The sequence below is a fragment of the Panthera onca genome, chromosome B3, assembly GCF_046562875.1.
Source record: "Panthera onca isolate mPanOnc1 chromosome B3, mPanOnc1 haplotype 2, whole genome shotgun sequence".
Taxonomy (NCBI): Eukaryota; Metazoa; Chordata; class Mammalia; order Carnivora; family Felidae; genus Panthera; species Panthera onca.
In genome coordinates this window covers 72,081,633-72,100,588 of record NC_138344.1, presented here as the reverse complement: position 1 = coordinate 72,100,588, position 18,956 = coordinate 72,081,633, and the positions used below count along the sequence as shown (strand labels likewise).

Genomic DNA, 18,956 nt, shown 5'->3' with positions numbered 1-18,956 from the left:
CAAAAGAAGTGATGTGGGGGTCAGAGATCAGGTTTAGGGGTGAGGAGTGGATGTGTGTTTTGGAAGGGAGGGGTCTGGGAATTGTTAGAGGGCACCTGGGATTACTTTCCAGAAAGTGATACTGCTGCCCAGAGGTTGGGGTATCAAGAATGCAAACCAGCATTATGTTTTTGGCAGAAAGAGTACTTACCTTTTAAAGGTAAAAGGCCCCATATTCCAGCAACTAGGCTGACTCATTCCCATTATGGTGTTAAGATTTGGCTCCTTTTAATGGGGAGTGGGATCCGGTATAGTCACTATAAGAGAGGGATAGACAGGGCTGCTAGAAGGTAGGGGATTCATTGGGAGGCGGAGTTGGCATAGTGTGGAACCCTCCCTCCCAAGTTTACGCTCTTTGGTGTGCAGAATACAGTGTAGGTGGTAGGGAATTTAATCCCCAGGACTAGTTTCCCGCAGCAGGAGATTGTGCTTCTGGCCAGGCCCCTTTTTTTTCAAGCAAGCTGCAGGCTTCGCCTCGGCCCTAGAAACCGGATAGGCCTCTCCGTGCGTTCTCAACCTAACCCGCGGTGGCGGGGGAGGGGGAAGCTCTCTCTAGTCCCGCCCTTTGCGCTGTTTTGCGTCCTTGCGCCTTTGGTGAGTGGCAGTAGGGTTTAGCCAATGAGGACGTGGGGCGGGCGGGAGCATCAAGTTAGGTTGCGCAGGAGAAGGGGGGGAACTGGTGCTGGAGAGACAGCGAGAGGGGCGAACCGGCCCCCCACGGCCACTGCAGGTAAAGGCACCTCTCTTACCCCGCTGGGGTGAGGCACAGCTTCTTTTCTCCTTCAGGTTTTGTCGGGCCTCCCAGCCTGTAGCTTCCGCCCTAACATTGCTCCCACCCGGGCATCCACACCCCCCCTTCCCCCCGCCCCCCCCCCCCCCCCCCCCCGCATCTTCCCGTCTTGGCCATCCCCACCCTGGAGGGCACCCCGCTAGCTCCCTCCGTCAAGTGCATGTACCTCATTTCCATTTTGGAGGCGCCAGTTGCCTGAAATCTCCCCCCTTTGCTGTATGGGCCTTCCTGGCACCAACCCCGGCAGTATGAGCAGGTAATGTACCCGGGTCGCCGCCACCCCCACCTCCAGTAGCGTTTCCCTCTCAATCAAGCCCTCACTTCCTTACCTTTTTTCTTCTCTTCTTTTATATGAGTACATAATTTTTATAGTTTCTCTTTTAACCCCTGAATATACGTACATGCTTTTAGCTTTCATAGTTGCCTATTTTACTTTCTTTCCCTGTTTATTCAGAAAGGCTCACTTTACCAGCCATGTTTGCCCCCAAATGTCTATACCTCTGATTGAGGTGCGAGTGCTTTTTCCTTCAATAATTGGGAAAACAGAAACAGAGTAGCCACACATTTGGCATTGGGAATGGTGAAGATGTAGAAGATGGCCTAGGATCCTGATCTTCTTGAGGAAATCTTTTGAGTGGCTCCAAGTTGAGAGCTCCATTTCTTAGGGTCTGTGTCCTTCTATCCTGATCCCTTGCTGACCCTAAATTGTGATTACATTCACCTTGGATGCTTATTTCCCATTTCTTTATAAGATTTGAGACTCTTTGAGTCTTATAAATGTCTCCATGGTACAGTTTTTAAATTCTTCTTTTCAAAAATTACGTTGGTGATTTTCATTTTAGGCCTTCCGGTTATTTCAAGGGATTTCTCATTTAGATTGAGCTGCTTCTACCTATCTTGTGTTTCAATAACATGTGTATATGTCTGTCTTCAGCTGATCCTCTTGAAAGGATACAGTTTCCAATAACAAGATTTGTACTTTGAAGTAAAATAGTTCTTTTCCAAATCTTGGAGCAGTCAAAAGGTTAACTGGGCATGGGTGGTACTTTTTGGAAGTGCATATTACCCAAAAAAGTATTTTGGTAAATACTTTTTTGGTAAATACAGTATTTGTCACTGTGGCATTAGTTCATTATATTCTAAGAGGGTGGGCAGTACAGATAAGTCTGGAGAATGGATGTTTGTAGTTCATTTTATGTAATTTTATCTATTAGACAGCTAGACTAATCTCTGTTGCAGTGTTTCTCATCCATCGTAAACAATAAATTATGATAAACTCCCTTTTGAGAGACCATAAGAAATCTTATCCTACCAGAGAGATGTTTGGTAACCCTTCCTAAACCAGGCATGCTTCTTCCATCACCCTCCCCCATCTCCCCATCCCCCAGTTGCCTTTTACAGATCTTCAGTGGCCAAGATTTTGTTTGGTTTTACTTAGTATACCTAAACAATGAGATGTGTTTTCCTCTTCCATTTGATAAATATAAAATTATGACATTGAGTACACATTTCCAAACCGCACATACTTTTCAGCCCCTAGTTGAGAATCACTGCTTTGTTGAAAGGTATGGGGAGATTGCAATGAAAAGTAGATAATAGTATGAAACAAAGTCCTTTATGATCAGACAAGGTGTTTTTGAAATGGGCCAGGAGAAGGAGACCTGTAAAATAAAAACAGGAGAGTTGAGACTCTGTAGATTCCTTAAAAAACAAAAACAAAGCAAGAAGAGCTATAGTAAAGGTGATAAATCTGCAGAAGAACATCGGTTTATCCTTACTTCATGGAGGAGGAATAGTTGGAGGTGAAATGAAAGGCTATTGTATAAAGTATTTGTCTAGCATTAACTTGTTATATGGAGATTATAGATAGGTAGCCTTGGATTCTAACTTACTAGCATGTTCCATTTCTCCCCAACTCCTACCCACCCCACCAAGGTTTCTGTCATTAGTTTAAAATTATAGTAAGTGATCGGGCGCCTAGGTGGCTCAGTCGGTTAAGCGGCCGACTTTGGCTCAGGTCATGATCTCGCAGTCCGTGAGTTCAAGACCCGTGTCAGGCTCTGTGCTGACCGCTCAGAGCCTGGAGCCTGTTTCAGATTCTGTGTCTCCCTCTCTCTCTGACCCTCCCCCATTCATGCTCTGTCTCTCTCTGTCTCAAAAATAAATAAACGTTAAAAAAAAAATTAAAATTATAGTAAGTGATTAAGTGCAATCATCAAACTCTTGTCTTTCCTTTTGAGCATATACATATGTTTCTGTTTGGGGCAGTGATAGGCCAGCACCAGCTTTTCATTCTCGCTATGAAAAAAGCTGATATGATTTCTTTATCTAGGCAGTTGTTTTACTGAGGGATATCTAAGTGCTTCGTGTATTTGAATGCTTAACATCTACTTATTGTTACTACCAGGATTTCAACCATAGAAAGAGAATTCATGTGATACATTGAGCTTGGTAGAAAAGACCAGATGTGGATATAGCCAGGATGACCCATGAAGTAGGAATAGATGGAGGGGTGAAGAAAATTAGAGGTATGTTGGGAGAAGGTTTCATCTTTTGAGAGTCAAGGACAACTTAAACATGGGAGTTAGAAAAGAAGCAGGAGACTAGGATTAAAAACATACATACAAGATGAATTAGGTCAGTAGAGGTGAGTTGATGTGACGGGACTGAGAAGTGGTGAAACTTGGTGGTGTGGCATGAAGTCACTGGTGATGTTTTTATTTTTGATTTTTTTAATGTTTATTTTTATTTTATTTACTTATTTTTAGTGTTCTATTTATTTTTGAGAGAGAGAGCTCACAAGCTAAGAGAGGGGCAGAGGGAGAGGGGGACAGAGAATCCAAAGTGGGCTTTGCACTGATAGCAGCGAGCCCAGTGTAGAGCTGGAATCATGAGTTCTACAAACCATGAGTTCACTTTGGCTCATGACCTGAGCCAAAGTTGGTCGCTTAACTGACTAAGCCACCCAGGTGCCCCCTTTTTAAATTTTTTTAAAGTTTATTTATTTTGAGAGAGAGAGCATGAGCAGGGGGAGGGGCAGAGAGAGAGGAAGAGAGAGAGACCCAGGCAGGCTCCATGCTGTCAGTGCAGAGCCCGACACAGGACTCGATGTCACAAACTATGAGATGTTGGGGCGCCTGGGTGGCTCAGTCAGTTGAGCGTCCGACTTCAGCTCAGGTCACGATCTTGCGGTCCGCGAGTTCGAGCCCCGCGTCGGGCTCTGGGCTGATGGCTCAGAGCCTGGAGCCAGCTTCCGATTCTGTGTCTCCCTCTCTCTCGGCCCCTCCCCCGCTCATGCTGTGTCTCTCTCTGTCTCAAAAATAAATAAACGTTAAAAAAAAATTTTTTTTTTAAAAACAAACTATGAGATGTTGACCCAAGCTAAAATCAAGAGTCAGACGCTTAACCATATGAGCCACCCAGGCGCCCCACTGGTGATGTTTTTAAACTATTGGGCCCAGACTGAACGAGGGGAAGAAGAAATTTGGCTCAAAAATTGGGGATGGGGATAAATGACAAATGCACTGATTGACCTTTGAAAACTTATACTTGAGTTGTATGAGGGTAAGGAAATATTTCAGAAACTGTTAGCCTACGTTTTTCCCATGAAAAAGGTGAGATTTCTGTCTGTGATTGAACTGCTGTGGAGGAAAGGAAGAGCATTGGGAGGAATAAATAGTAAGGAGTACTCCCTCTGCCCCAGTAAGGAGTACTGGAAAGGACAAAATTGCCCATGGAAGAAGAGGCAGTTTATAAACTTCTAAGTAGTGGAAACTTGTGTTATAGTTTTTATATGACACCTAACTGTTAGATTTTTTTTAGTGCAACATCTGTGACAGTGAATAGGAGATGAAAGCTAGCAGCAAAGTAGGGCATAACTAGAAAAAAGCTGATGTAGTTAAAACTATTGAGTAGATTTTTATTAAATCAAGAAATATGTATAACTTTTCTGATTGTCATTTTGAGCAACTTTGGGACAGGCATTAAATAGGAGAGGCTGGAGTGAGTTGGTGGAATAGTTTAGCCAGAAGTAGGAAGTGATATGAATCCTGGGGGAGATGTGAAGGGTATACAATTACTGAAGCAAGGGAGATCTTGTTTAACATTGGTGGAGATGCCCTGTGTACACTATGATCAGTCTATTCTCTTTGTATCTGGGTTTCGGGGATATTTAGCCACATTATATTGTTTTATAACAATAACTGGAATAAGTTGAGGGGAAAAATAGTTTGTGGGTTGTGTGGAAAATTCTTTAGTAAAGTCTACGTACTGTGCCACTGACAAGTTTCTTCTCTGGTGTCTTTTAAGACAGAAGGTCTTATCAAGCAAGGCTTTCCTGAATTGTCAAGTGTTGACATCATATACAAAGAACAAAGGCTAGTTTTTCATGCATTTTAGCTATATGGTTGATGTACTTACAATACCTTGCTTTAGTTGTAACCTATTCTAACATTTTTATGAACTTAAATCCTCAGACTTGGATTTAGTAAACATGCTTTCATTTATTTGTAGGACAGTTTTTCAAGACGGGAAACTACTGTCTCCTCTTAGAATAGGGAGTACTATCGAATTTTTGTAAGGACTGAATGGTTCATTCCATATACTGCAAGCAAATATATTAATTCGTTAACTATTTTTTTGAGTAGCTACCATGTATGTGATATCCTCCTGGTTCTTTCGGGATCTGCAGATAAATAAGATGTGGTTCCTACCATCCGGGAACTTTTTGTCTCTTGGGGAAAGAGCAGCTGGGCTACCATGCAGGATTGTGCAGGGTGTGCATTGCACATATTCATTATCATCATTGATAACATGTTTAGTATGACAATTTCCAGCAGATGGCAGACAAGCATCTTAAGGAGCAGGCAGCTTTTTATAATTTGCACAAAGAAACATTTGGGCCTTCGGAGGATATGGGCAAGAGACTGGTCATTTTAGTTAACTGTTAAATATAAGTGCTTTAAATCAGGTGCGAATAACACTGGTGGGTATTTAAGGAAGGTGGGAGGACCAAGTCATCACAGATTGCTTTGTGGTTAAAGGGGCGGAGGTTCAGGGTTCTTTTAGAGTAGAAGGAAGATCTTTGAAGGTGGGAAGGATTTCAGATGGGAGAGATGCTTGGGAGTGGGGGTGGGGTGTTCTAGGCAGAAGCTACAGCATAATAGGCAAAGTCATGCAGATAGGAATCACATTAGGGGAACTGTGTAGTCTAGTTGGCCTGGAATGTAGGGTGTATATAGGAAACGATGAGAGAGAAAGTTGGGAATATAAGTGGAACTAAAATGTACAATTCTTTGAATTTTTTGCCAAAGAAGTTTTTGATCTTAAATATGAGAAAGGGGGGAAGGGACTTGAGAACAGAAATAGTATGCATAGATTGATATGTTAATTAGCACAAAGTTTGGGAAACTTCCTGGGTAAAATTACACTATAAGTGTAGCAAGATTATACTGTGAGCTTTAGTTAAAAGCGGTTATTTTTGCCAGTAGTAAGTAAAAGCATATAAAATACAAGGGAAATTTATGAAATACAATATATTCAGAAACCTTTATCTACATTCAGAAGCCTTTATCTACATTCATTGAAATGTTGCTGGTATCTTGTAAAGCTCTGTCAACTTAACCTCAAATAGAAGGCGAATGAATGTTAAATTTCCTGATCTGTACCCAAGAATGATAATTATAAAGAAATGGACACAGACAGCAAAGCTCTTGACAGACAGAAACTTCAGAGTGTGTAGGTGTAAGCCCAAAAAGGGGGTTTTATTTCTTTTATAGATTTAGTTTGAAGCAAAAATGTGGGTATTCTCTCTGCCGTGTCTTTGTCCTCAGATTACCTCACGTTTCCCTCTTTTCTTGTTCTGATGCCAGTTGATATAAAGGGTAGTACCTAAGAAGGAGAGATTTTCTTTGAGGGCACCAACTTTGCTTATTTTTCATTTGTCTTCCTCACAACAGGAGTTTCACCATCTTCCTCTGAAGACCTAGCCATCTTGCTCCATGAAGGTCAGGACAATCTGACATGCACTTGTTTCTTGCCTCTTTTTACCTGAAGAGTAGTCCTCTTCCATTGTGTACATTTTTTTCTTAATAGGGGAGGGGAGGGGAGAGCCAGTACCCCCCCTCCCCTTCCCTCCCTAGACCTTGGGGAAGTACCCTCCATTGCTTTCCCAAGATGGCAGACCCCATCATGGATCTGTTTGATGACCCAAATTTATTTGGCCTGGACTCTCTGACTGATGACAGCTTCAACCAGGTCACACAAGACCCCATTGAGGAAGCCCTTGGACTGCCAAGCTCTCTGGACTCCTTGGATCAGATGAACCAGGAAGGTGGAGGTGGTGATGTGGGGAATTCATCAGCAAGTGACCTGGTCCCCCCACCAGATGAGACAGCCCCCACAGAACTTCCCAAAGAATCAACAGCTCCAGCTCCAGAATCTTTAACTTTGCATGATTATACCACTCAGCCCGTCAGCCAGGAGCAGCCAGCCCAACCTGTATTACAGACACCGACGCCAACATCAGGACTTTTGCAGGTCTCCAAGAGCCAGGAGATCCTGAGCCAAGGGAATCCTTTCATGGGTGTCTCTGCCACAGCTGTCTCTTCCAGTAGTGCTGGAGGGCAACCACCTCAGTCAGCCCCTAAGATTGTTATCCTTAAGGCCCCACCAAGCTCCTCAGTCACTGGTGCCCATGTGGCACAAATTCAGGCCCAAGGTATCACCAGCACAGCTCAGCCCCTGGTGGCTGGCACAGCCAATGGTGGAAAAGTTACTTTTACCAAAGTGCTAACCGGCACTCCCCTTCGACCAGGTGTTTCCATTGTCTCTGGTAATACAGTGTTGGCCGCCAAGGTCCCTGGGAACCAGGCTACTGTTCAGCGCATTGTCCAGCCCAGCCGACCAGTAAAGCAGCTGGTCCTACAGCCAGTTAAGGGTTCAGCTCCTGCTGGAAACCCTGGGGCCACAGGGCCCCCACTGAAGCCTGCAGTTACACTGACCTCTACACCTACCCAGGTGACTTGAGTGAAAGGGGGAGGTGAATTTTGGTTTAGTAGAGGGCCCAGCAACTGTGTGAGAAGAGAGCACATGAGACCAATCTCTAGAAAATCCTGTTTAAATTCTACCTTTGCTTTTTTTTTTTTTTTAAAGTTAATGTTGACAACCCCGTATTTACTACTTACTAGATGAAAGCAGTTAATGTTAACATTTTTTGAGCTCTTATTACATGTTTACACTGTGCCTCGCTGGTGCTGAACAAGACAGACACCGTCCCTGTCCTTACAGAGCTCACAGTCTGCCAGGAAGGCAGACATTAAACAAGAATTCATAGTACTGTATAATATAAAGTTTTATGAGAAATATTGGATGCTGTGGGAACAGTCATTATTTATATTTACAAGACTTACAGAAGCTATATGTTTTCCCTGTTCTTACTGAGATTGTCCTTTATCCAGTGAAAAGGCTAGTTTCTATTGTAAGAAAGTAGAGGTTCTAGCTTCTGAATAAAGGGCCAGATGAGTTTGTGGGGGAGGGGGTAGTATTAAGATAAGTAGGATCAGAGGAAAGAAGGTATGAGGAGGCTGGTTATAAAGACTTCGGTTCTAACAGACTGCCAAAAAATGGAATGACTACCTTAGAAGATAGCCTTCTGTGAGGAGTTTGTCAAAAATAGGGCCTGACACCCACTGGGCAGAGGTGATAGAAGACTCAGTCAGGACAGCTAGGAGGATGGACAAAATAAAATGTACTCTGTCTTCTGACTCTCAGTTTTTATGGTTCTAGGATGAGGAAAATTGGTGTAAATATTTAAGAATATACCATTCTTTAATGTCGTGCCTCTCTTGCAATTTCCTTTCTTCACTCTAGGGTGAATCGAAACGCATCACCCTGGTCCTCCAGCAGCCACAGTCTGGAGGTCCCCAAGGACACCGGCATGTCGTTCTAGGGAGTCTACCAGGCAAGATAGTGTTACAGGGCAACCAGCTGGCAGCCCTGACTCAAGCCAAGAATGCTCAGGGGCAGCCCGCCAAAGTAGTAACTATCCAGCTGCAGGTGCAACAGCCACAGCAGAAAATCCAGATCGTACCACAGCCTCCATCATCGCAGCCTCAGCCACCGCCACCACCCTCCACCCAGCCAGTGACACTCTCCTCTGTGCAGCAGGCTCAGATAATGGGGCCGGGACAGAGCCCAGGGCAAAGACTTTCAGTACCGCTCAAGGTGGTGCTGCAGCCACAGGTGAGACTTCCACAGGGAGCAGGGAGGACCAACCTCCTGGCCCCTTGCTGTCACCCTCCACAACCACTCATTGTTGAATGTGGGGTCACTCTAGAGTCACGCCTCTGAACTGAAATGCAGTCTTTTATTCCTTTTACCAGTGGAAATTTTCTTTTAATTATGTCATGAAAAGATTTGAGGGTTATTGTTGGGTTTGGGTTAAGAGATGATTTGTCTAATATAAGTCTTTGAACTGTTTTATTTACAATCTTTTCCTACTATTGTGGAGTAAAAATGAATGGCAATATTCTTTCATTTAAAAGTTGTTTTAAAGAGGCCAGGTGATTGTCACTCCTCCCTCCCTCACCTCTCCCACCTCCCCCACCTCCAGAAAGGTAAAGGTAGGCCAAGAGTAGAATTTGAATTTTTTTACTTTTGGTCTAGCGATTAGTATTGGTTATATTGTTGGAAAATTTTCTAGAATAATGGAGATGGGTATTGACATTAGAAGCATGTCTAAAGGATATTGAAGTTTGGCATAATTCTTGCCTTTTCTCATCTCTTTCCCACTAAAAAACACCTTTGTTTGTTTGTTTAAATGTGTCTAGGTTCAGTCAGACTTGGTCTGAATCTGGTTCTTGAGGAATTAGAGATCAAAAGTTTCTAGCCTATCTGCTTTAGAGCTGGATTTTATTTAGGCCATGTAGCTACAAGCATGTTGAAATTTTAGTGTCTTTATTTCTGTAGGCTGGTTCTTCCCAAGGGGCCTCTTCTGGGCTGTCCGTAGTTAAAGTTCTAAGTGCCAGTGAAGTGGCAGCTCTGTCTTCACCAGCAAGCTCTGCTCCTCATACGGGGGGCAAGATAGGAATGGAGGAAAACCGCAGGCTGGAGCACCAGAAGAAGCAAGAGAAGGCAAATCGGATTGTAGCAGAGGCTATTGCTAGGGCCCGTGCCCGGGGTGAGCAGAACATACCTCGAGTCCTAAATGAGGATGAGTTGCCCAGTGTTCGGCCTGAGGAAGAAGGTGAAAAGAAACGCAGGAAGAAGAGCAGTGGGGAGAGGCTCAAGGAAGAAAAGCCAAAGAAGAGCAAAACATCGGGTACCTCCAAAACTAAGGGCAAGAGTAAGCTGAAGTGAGTACAACCCTCTGCTTTTTTGTTGGGGCCTTTGAGGGCAGTGTACTTGTTTTTAAATGAAAAGGTTTATGTGTATTATTATTTATTTATTTTTGAAAGAGAGAGCGCAAGCTGGAGAGGGACAGAGAGAGAGGGAGACGCAGAATCCGAAGTAGGCTCCAGGCTCTGAGCTGTCAGCACAGAGCCTGATGTGGGGCTCGAACCCATGAACCGCGAGATCATGACCTGAGCCGAAGTGGGACGCTTAACCTACTGAGCCACCCAGGCACCCCCAGCGCACTTGTTTTTAAATTAGTTGCTAGAGCATGTGACTCTTGATGTCGGGGTTATAAGTGTGAACCCCCGCATTGGGTGTAGAGATTACATTAAAGAAATCTTTAAAATAAACAAATAAGTAACTAAGTAAGTAAGTAAGTTACTGTTGAGAGGAACTACTTGTATTTAGCAGCTACATAGTTCAAGGTAATCTGTTTGTCATAGAGGATAATAAGGCCTTTCTTTTCTCTATCCCAATGCTTTTATGATTTGTTAAACAGAAATTTGCAAATTAGCGTATTTTGAAAGAGAAACACCAAGGCACAGGAAAGATAGCCAACTATTGTGTTGGGAGTTATGTTAAAAGTTGACTATGTTTGTGTATGTCTTCCTGATTTTATATCGCTGTGGTGTGAGATTTCTCACTATCCCCCCTACCACCCACATCAGTAAAAGAGCTGCTGGAGATGTAGCTGCCCTGTTCTTGCATCTCATCTGTGAACTAGAGAAGATTTCAGCAACGAGTGTCAGCCTGAAGCAGTGTTGTCAGAACCAGGGCTTGTCACGTTTGAGCGTCCCCTCTTTCTCATCCACGTCTTGTAGCCTCATTCCTTTCTCCCTAACTTCTACCCCTGGGAGTCTTCAGGCTTTGTGGTGGAATTATAATAATGCTTTATATTTGCAGAAGATTTTTCAGCTTTTAAGAAAAAATTCATGTGTCCTATCTTAGTTCATCCTCAACAACTGTCAACCAGGTATTGTCATCAGTGTTTATTGTATAAATAAGGAAGCTAATGCCCAGCTAGTGACAGACCTGAAACTAAAAGTGAGGCCTTGCAGTTCTTGGCCCAGTATTTATTCCACTGTCTTAGCCACCTTTCTTCAGGTATTTGTGAGTACAGTAGTAGCAAGGATTTGTCAAATCTGATGTAAAGGTCAGCCCGTGGCTTAGATACCCCAGTATCTTCTTTTTTCAGACACCTTGCTGTATAGCTGTGTGTCCCCTCAACTCCTCAACTGAAGAGCTAGACACTTCTATCAGGAAGTTTCATTCATATACGATGGGTTAGGTTAATTATATTTTTTATCTCCTAAATGAATTTGGCCCTTACTGAAAATGAATTTGGTTTTTCCTTTTTTAGCACCATCACCCCTGTGGTGGGTAAAAAGAGAAAGCGTAATACTTCATCTGATAATTCAGATGTAGAAGTCATGCCTGCCCAGTCACCCCGGGAAGATGAAGAAAGCAGCATTCAGGTAAAAGGATCCCAAACGAACTTAGTAGATAAATCATGTTTAATTCTGGCAGACAAACCAGGAATAGATACGAGAGACTATGAGCCTATGTACATTTTAAGAATGTTTCTATAAGAGAGGTAGGCCTAAAAGGTAAAAGAGGTGGGGCCTGGTCATGGTTGTCTCTTTTAAATGTTGAGGTTTTTTTAGCTAAAAAGCAATTACTATACAAATAACAATACTCATTTCCAAAATTCTAGTGTTTCAAAAACTAAGCAAGTATGAAATAATGTGCATGGTTGTTGTTATGGCTCTGTCAGTACTTTGGTTTCTCTTAGAACTGTCCATCTATCTATTTGCCTTACCTTTTCTACACTTCAGGGTTCTGACTCTCTGAACTGGGTGCTTAGGCACAGTGTTTTTTCCTACCTTTTGAAGATGAGAAACATTGAAAGAAAATAAAAGAAGCTGGACCAGAAGCTGGACTAAACTTAGTCCTCTGTCTCTCATTGTTGCTTTACGGTACCACTTTTGGCTCTAGTTTCCAACCATACAAAGAACCTGGTATTAAGATTTGGGAGACCCATGGTTCTTCTAAGTAGCACTGTGGGCCTGGCAGATTTACTTAGCTTCTATGTCTGTGTCTGAATTTTTCCTTAGTAAATGAAGGTTTGGACTAGACGAACCTTAAGTGCTTCTCTAGCTGTTAATGTTTATAAATGCGTACCTTCTTTCTTGATACACGTTCAGTACATTGGCTAACTGATACCTGGGTTTTTCTGGGGAAATTAACATGTGAGAATAGCCAAGAAATTATTGAAAAGAAAATTGAGGCAAAAATTATCTTTAACAGACATTAGAGCATATTATGATATAATAATTACTAAGAGTTTGGAATCAGAGAAGAAATAACATTAATAAAGATAATAGAGGGGCACCTGGGTGGCTCAGTTGGTTAAGCTTTCCTGCTTCGGCTCAGGTGATGATCTCAGTGGTTGTTGAATTTGAGCCCTGCGTCAGGCTCTGCACTCTCAGCACTGAGCGTGCTTCTGATTCTCTCTCTGCTCCTTGCTTGTGTGCTCTCTCTCTCTCTCTCTCTCTCTCTCTCTCTCCCCAAAATAAATAAATAAACATTTAAAATAAAGAGAATAGAGTCTAGAAATAGATTCAAATGGTTATGAGAATTTAGTATATGAATTTAAATGCCATTTTAAATCAGTGGAAAGAAAAAAATATTAAATTATGTTAGAACAACTGGAAAAAAAAAACTGGATTTCTTGTGTCATTCCTCAAATACTAGTTTAATCAAAGGTCCAAATGTAAAACTTGAAATCATGAACTTTCTATAAAACATGGATGGATTTTTAAAATAATTATCAAGTAAAGTAGATCTTTGTAAGGGGCATTAAAATTCATAATTCATAAATGGAACATTTATTTGACTATATAAAAATTATACATGTATAACAAATAACTCTACAAATAATGTAGTGGCTAAGAGCATAAACTCTGGAGCAAGAATTCCTCGATTCTCATCTTAACTCTACTAATATTGTCACTTCAGGCAAGTTTATTTAACCTCTTGGTGCCCCGATTTCCTTATTTCTAAAATGCAAGTAATAATGCCTACCAAGTAGAGTTATTAGGAGTATTAAATGTAAGCATTTATGAAGGAGAGAGAACAGTGCTTAGCTCATGGTAAGAGAGCATAGAAAGAGTGATGTATGTATATGTTAAATAAAGGGCTAAATTAAAAAAGTAAAGGCAAATCGTTGTAATACAAGAAATACAAAATTTTAAAGGTGGTGGATTAGTTTGCTAGGGTTGCCATGATAACATACCACAGACTGTGTGGCTTAAACAGTAGAAATTTATCCTCTCACAATTCTGAAGGCTTAGAAGTCCAAGATCAAGGGGTCGGCAAGTTTGGTTACCTTTTAAGACCTCTTTCCTTGGCTTATAGATGGCTACTTTCTCACTGTGTTCTTACCTTGTCTTTTCTTCGTGCATAAATCCCTGGTGTCTTTCCATGTGTCCAGATTTCCTCTTCTACGGATGTCAATCGAGTTGAACTAGGGCCCACCCTGTCAGTCTCATTTTAACTTACTTCTCTAAAACTCTTGTCTCCAAATACAGTCACATTCTGAGGTGTACTAGGGATTAGGTTTTCAACATAAGAATTTTGGGGGATATAATTTAGCCCATTATAAATGGTAATGCCAGTGTTGGCAGTGGATTTAAGGAACAGCAAGCAGCTGATGGGAGTGTTGAAACAATCTTTTTGGTGAGTCAGTGTTTCAGTATGTAACAATTTGAAATGTCAATGCCTTTTGACTCCGTGATTCTGCATCTAGGAAACTCAAAAGTATGTAATGATGTATGTGTATCATAGCAATATTTGCAATAGCAGAAATGGCCAAAAATTCACTGTCTGTGGTGGAGAAATAGTTAATAAAATTCTGAAAATCCATGCACTAGAACACTACATGGCAGGGAGCCTGGGTGGCTCAGTCATTTGAGCATCCGACTCTTGGTTTCGGCTCAGGTCATCATCTCGCAGTTTCATGATATTGAGCCCCGTGTTGAGCCCACGCTGTGCGCTGCCCACATGGAACCTGCTTGGGATTCTCTGCCCCTCCCCCACTCAGGCTGTCTCTGTCTCTCTCTCTCAAAAAAAAAAAAAAAAAAAAAAAAAAGGAATACTACCTGGCAATTAAAAACAATGAAATAGAGGGGCGACTGGCTGGCTCAGTCAGTAGAGCATGTGACTCTTGATCTTGGGGTCTTGAGTTCAAGACCCACTTTGGATGTAGAGATTACTAAAAAGAAAGAAAGATAAAATAAAGCATTAAAAAAATAAAGGGGCACATGGGTGGTTCAGTCAGTTAAGCATCTGACTCTTCATTTCAGCTCAGGTCATGATCCCAGGATTGTTAGACTGAGCCCTGTGTCGGGCTCCGTGCTGAGCATAGAGCCTGTTTGGGATTCTCTCTCTCCTTCTCTTTCTGCCCCTCCACTGCTTGTGCGTGCACTTGGCTTCTCTTTCTCAAGATAAAATAAATATTTAAAAATAAAATGAAAACAATGAAGTAGAGTAGGTGTGCTTATTGTGGAAAACTCTCCATATTAAATGAAAAAAAAATCTAGGTGTAGAATAATATATATACTCTCTCTTTAATAACATTTAGAGAGTGTGTGTGTATGTGTGTGTGTATGTGTGTGTATACAAATAATACATGTTTATATATCCATTTTTTTTTCCTGGAAGGATGCACAAATATTTTTAGGAGAATGTTGAAGAGTAAGTGGGTCATGATTACCATGCTCTCATTTTTGTACTTTGGAACTTTTAAACCTCATGACCATTTGCCTTTTTGTTTTTTAGGTTAAAAAAATATATATGTGAGAAAAATTACAGTAGGGCACAGAAGTAGACACTATGAATATCTCCCAGTCTAGACCCCAGCCTCACAGTCCCCCACTTCTCTTCCCCAGAGGTAACCTCTGTTACCAATATTTTGTGTATCCTTCCAGAAATATTCTTTACTTTCATGAACATTACTTCCACTAATAGGGAATATTGTATTTATATGTACTTTTCTATACAGTCCTTATTTTCTCCAATAATGTATCTTGGAGATTATTCTTTATCAGGAAAGATCAATCTAGCCCACCTTCTTTGTGTTATGAAAATTTGAAATGTACACCAGAGTAGAGAGGTAATTTAATGAAGTCCTGTGTTCCATCACCCCAAAAATTCTCTTGTACTCACTTCAGTTAGGCTACCCTCTTCCCATAGGCAACCGTTGTTCTGATTTCTCTTTACCATAGATTAAACTTAACCTATTCTTGAACTTCATGTAAACAGAATGACAGTATGATTCCATTCTTTCAGCATAATGTTTATCCATTCTTCTATTGATGGGCATTTGGGTTGTTTCCTGTTTGGACCTGTTGTGAATAAGGCTGCAGTGAACAGTCTTAGTCGTACTTTGTGGACACAGGTTTTCATTTTTCATAGCTAAATCTAAGGAATAGCATTGATAGACCAGAGGGTAGTTATACATATAAACGTATAACTTTGTAAGAATCTGTCAACTTTTTTTAGTATTATTTTATTTTACATTTATTTTTGAGAGGCAGAGAGAGTGTGAGTGGGGGAGGAGCAGAGAGAGAAGGAGACACAGAATCCAAAGCAGGCTTCAGGCTCAGAGCAAGCTGTCAGCACAGAGCCCGACACAGGAGAGAGAAAATCCGAAGCAGGCTCAGCACTATAGGGCTCAAACCTATGAACCATGAGATCATGACCTGAGCTGAAGTCAGACCCTTAACTGACAGAGCCACCCAGGTGCCCCAAACATCTGCCAACTTCTAAAGTGATTGTGTCATTTTACATTTTCACCACTAATGAGAGTTCCAGTTCCACATCTTCAGTATTTGGTGTTGTCAACTACCCCATTTTTTTTTCTTTTTTTCTTTAAAACAGAGAATTGGGTGCAGTGTGAGAGTGGGGAGGGCAGAGGGAGAGAGAGAATCTTAAGCAGGCTCCATGCTTAGTGCAGAGCCCAACATGGGACTTGATCCCACAACCCTGGGATCATGACCTGACCTGAAATCAAGAGGACACTCAACTGACTGAGCCACCCAGGTGCCCCTACCCCATTCTTTTTCTTTTTCTTTTTCTTTTTCTTTTTCTTTTTCTTTTCCTTTTTCTTTTTTTTATTTTAAAACATATTTATTTATTTTGAGAGAGAGAGAAAACGTGCACATATGCATGCACGATTGTGTGAGCAGGGGAGATTTTTAAACATTTTATCTGGAGAGAAAGAGAGTGTGTGTGTGCTTGTGCGTGGGGGAGGAGCAAAGAGAGAGAGAGGAAGAGAGAATCCCAAGCAGGTTCTACGCTGTTGGCGCAGAGCCCAGTGCGGGGCTTGATCCCAGGAACTTCAAGATCGTGACTGACCTAAGCTGAAATCAAGAGTCAGGCACTTAACCAACTGAGCCCATTCTTTTTAAATAGTTCTATAACAGTGGCGTGTAGGTGGCTCTGTTGATTTTGGATTTTGGCTCAGATCATGATCTCATGGTTTGTGAGTTCGAGCCCTATAGTGAGTGCTGATCCTGCTTGGGATTTTCTCTCTCCTCCTCTCTCTGCCCCTCCCCCCCCCCCCCCAAAAAAAAAAAAGAAGAAAGAAAAAACCTTAAAAACAGTAAATAGTTGTGTAGCATTCCAGTTTGTACTGTAATTTGTTTAACCAGTCCCCTATTGATGAGCATTTAGGTTTTCTCTGCTCTTCTACTACCACAAATAATGCTACAAAGATTTGTATACTTGTTCAGATTTATTTGTAGGCTAATACCTTTGAAGTGGAATTGCTGGACCAAAAGGTATTTTCAGATTTTCTTTTATAGAGGTTATGTCCATGTGCATTCTCACGGAGTTCCTCTTTCAATATTTGGTCAGACTTTCTGATTTTTGCCAGTCTGTTAGGTGAAAAAAAAAAAGTATCTCCGTTTAGTTTTCAGTTGTAATTGTTTTATTATTATGAGTGTGAGCATCTTTTTACATTTAAGACCTTTTTTTTCCACTGTATCCATGTTATTTGCCTATCTTTCTGTTGTGTTATGGATCTTTTCTTAGTCACTCAAAAGAACTCTGCTTAGGATATGTATCATGTGATGTTTTCCTTCTCAATTCATTATTTGTCTCAGCTTTGTTACGATATTATATAAATATCTTAAATTTTGCAAGGTCAAATTTATCAATTTATTAGAAACACCTTCCCTACTACAGGATTATTAACAAATTCTTCCTCATCTTCTTTCAGAAATGTTACGTCTTTTCTGGGGTGCCTGGGTGGTTCTGTCATTTAAGCATCCAACTCTTGATCTCAGCTCAGGTCTTGATCTCAGGGTCGTGAGTTCAAGTCCCATGTGGCGGGGGTGGGGGAGGAAGCTTGAACTTAAAGAGAAAAAGAAATGTTATATCTTTTCTTTATAAGATTTTTAAGATCTTTTAAATTTTTTATTTTTATGTAATTTAGTTTCACCCTCTAGATGGATGGCCATTTGTTTCCATTCCCATTTATAGAATAATCTACTTTTTCCTCACTCATTAGAGGTGCTATTTTTATTATGTTCTAAATCCACAAAAGTATTTTAGTCTATATTTGGACATTATTTCATTGACCTGTTTGTCTTGGAGAGGTACCAACCCTTGTTAATTAGTATAGCTCTGTATTGTCCTTAAAATCTGGTAAGGCCAAGCACACATTTTTAATTTTTTCTGGTTATTCTTAGATGTCTTTTTCTTTCTTTGAATTTTGGGATCAGCTTATCTAATTAAGAAGTTTTATTTTGTCCAATTCATGTAATTAGAATTGATTCTTCTTATTCCAGAACAATGTATTTTACTATTTATTCAAGTCTTTTTTAAGTCCTCTGGGAGTGTTTTAAAGTTTTTTACATATAGATTTTATATATTTCTTACTAAATTTAATTGTTTAGATAAATAATCTTTTTGTTTTCATATATAGCATCTTTTCTTTTATATATTTTATGGCTCAGTCTATATAAGAATGGTATTGATTTTTTAAAATTGGTGTTATCTCCCAGGGAAGTTTGCTCAATATCAGTAGTTCGACATCTGATAATTCATTTAATTCTTATGGGTTTTTCAGGGATATAGTCATGATTGAAAAATAATAATTTTATCTCTCCATCCTTCCCAGTTTTTTATCATGAGCTATAAAGTATTACTTAAAAAATGTTTTGCTCAGCCACTTGAAAGAGTAAGGTAAATCTAAATGTATCGATACAGAAAACATCTTTAAGAAATATTATTAACAGAAAAGTGGCAGAACAATACTATAATCATCACATGGTATGATTCTATTTATTAAAACAAAAAAACCTAGAATGAAAAGAAACAAAAACCAGAAACAAAACATTCTTGCACCTTTGCACTTCAGGTTTGCTCCTTGTGGAAAGTACATTGCACCTTGCAGGTTGAGTCATGTTGCAGTTTATTAGAGCTTCTTGCCAGTAGTACCCAGGTTACTTTCAGGTGGATTCTTGTTCTTTGATTTAAAAAAAAAAATTCCGGGACGCCTGGGTGGCTTGGTCAGTTAAGTGCCTGACTTCGGCCTAGGTCATGATCTCGTGATTCGTGAGTTCGAGCCCCACAACTGGCTTGGTGCTGACAGCTCGGAGCCTGAAGCCTGCTTCCAGATTCTGTGTCTCACTCTGTCTCTGCCCTTCCCCTGCTCATGCTCTGTCTC

The 18,956-nt window shown here is 41.0% G+C and overlaps 1 protein-coding gene across 6 annotated transcripts in view; it reads left to right on the top strand.

Moving 5' to 3' along the window:
• The window catches only part of CHD8 (chromodomain helicase DNA binding protein 8), a 61,518-nt gene that overhangs the window by 13,029 nt on the left and 29,533 nt on the right, over positions 1-18,956 (top strand). For 3 of the 6 annotated variants that reach the window (XM_060619164.3, XM_060619163.3, XM_060619160.3), the window contains exons 2-5: positions 6,787-7,846; positions 8,699-9,070; positions 9,797-10,182; positions 11,583-11,697. In XM_060619164.3, the coding sequence (XP_060475147.1) occupies positions 7,004-7,846; positions 8,699-9,070; positions 9,797-10,182; positions 11,583-11,697 (1,716 nt within the window). In that variant the 5' untranslated portion in view covers positions 6,787-7,003. Of the gene's footprint in view, positions 1-654; positions 770-6,786; positions 7,847-8,698; positions 9,071-9,796; positions 10,183-11,582; positions 11,698-18,956 lie in introns of those variants that run through there. The other 3 variants (XM_060619161.3, XM_060619166.3, XM_060619165.3) reach the window with 3 other exon arrangements.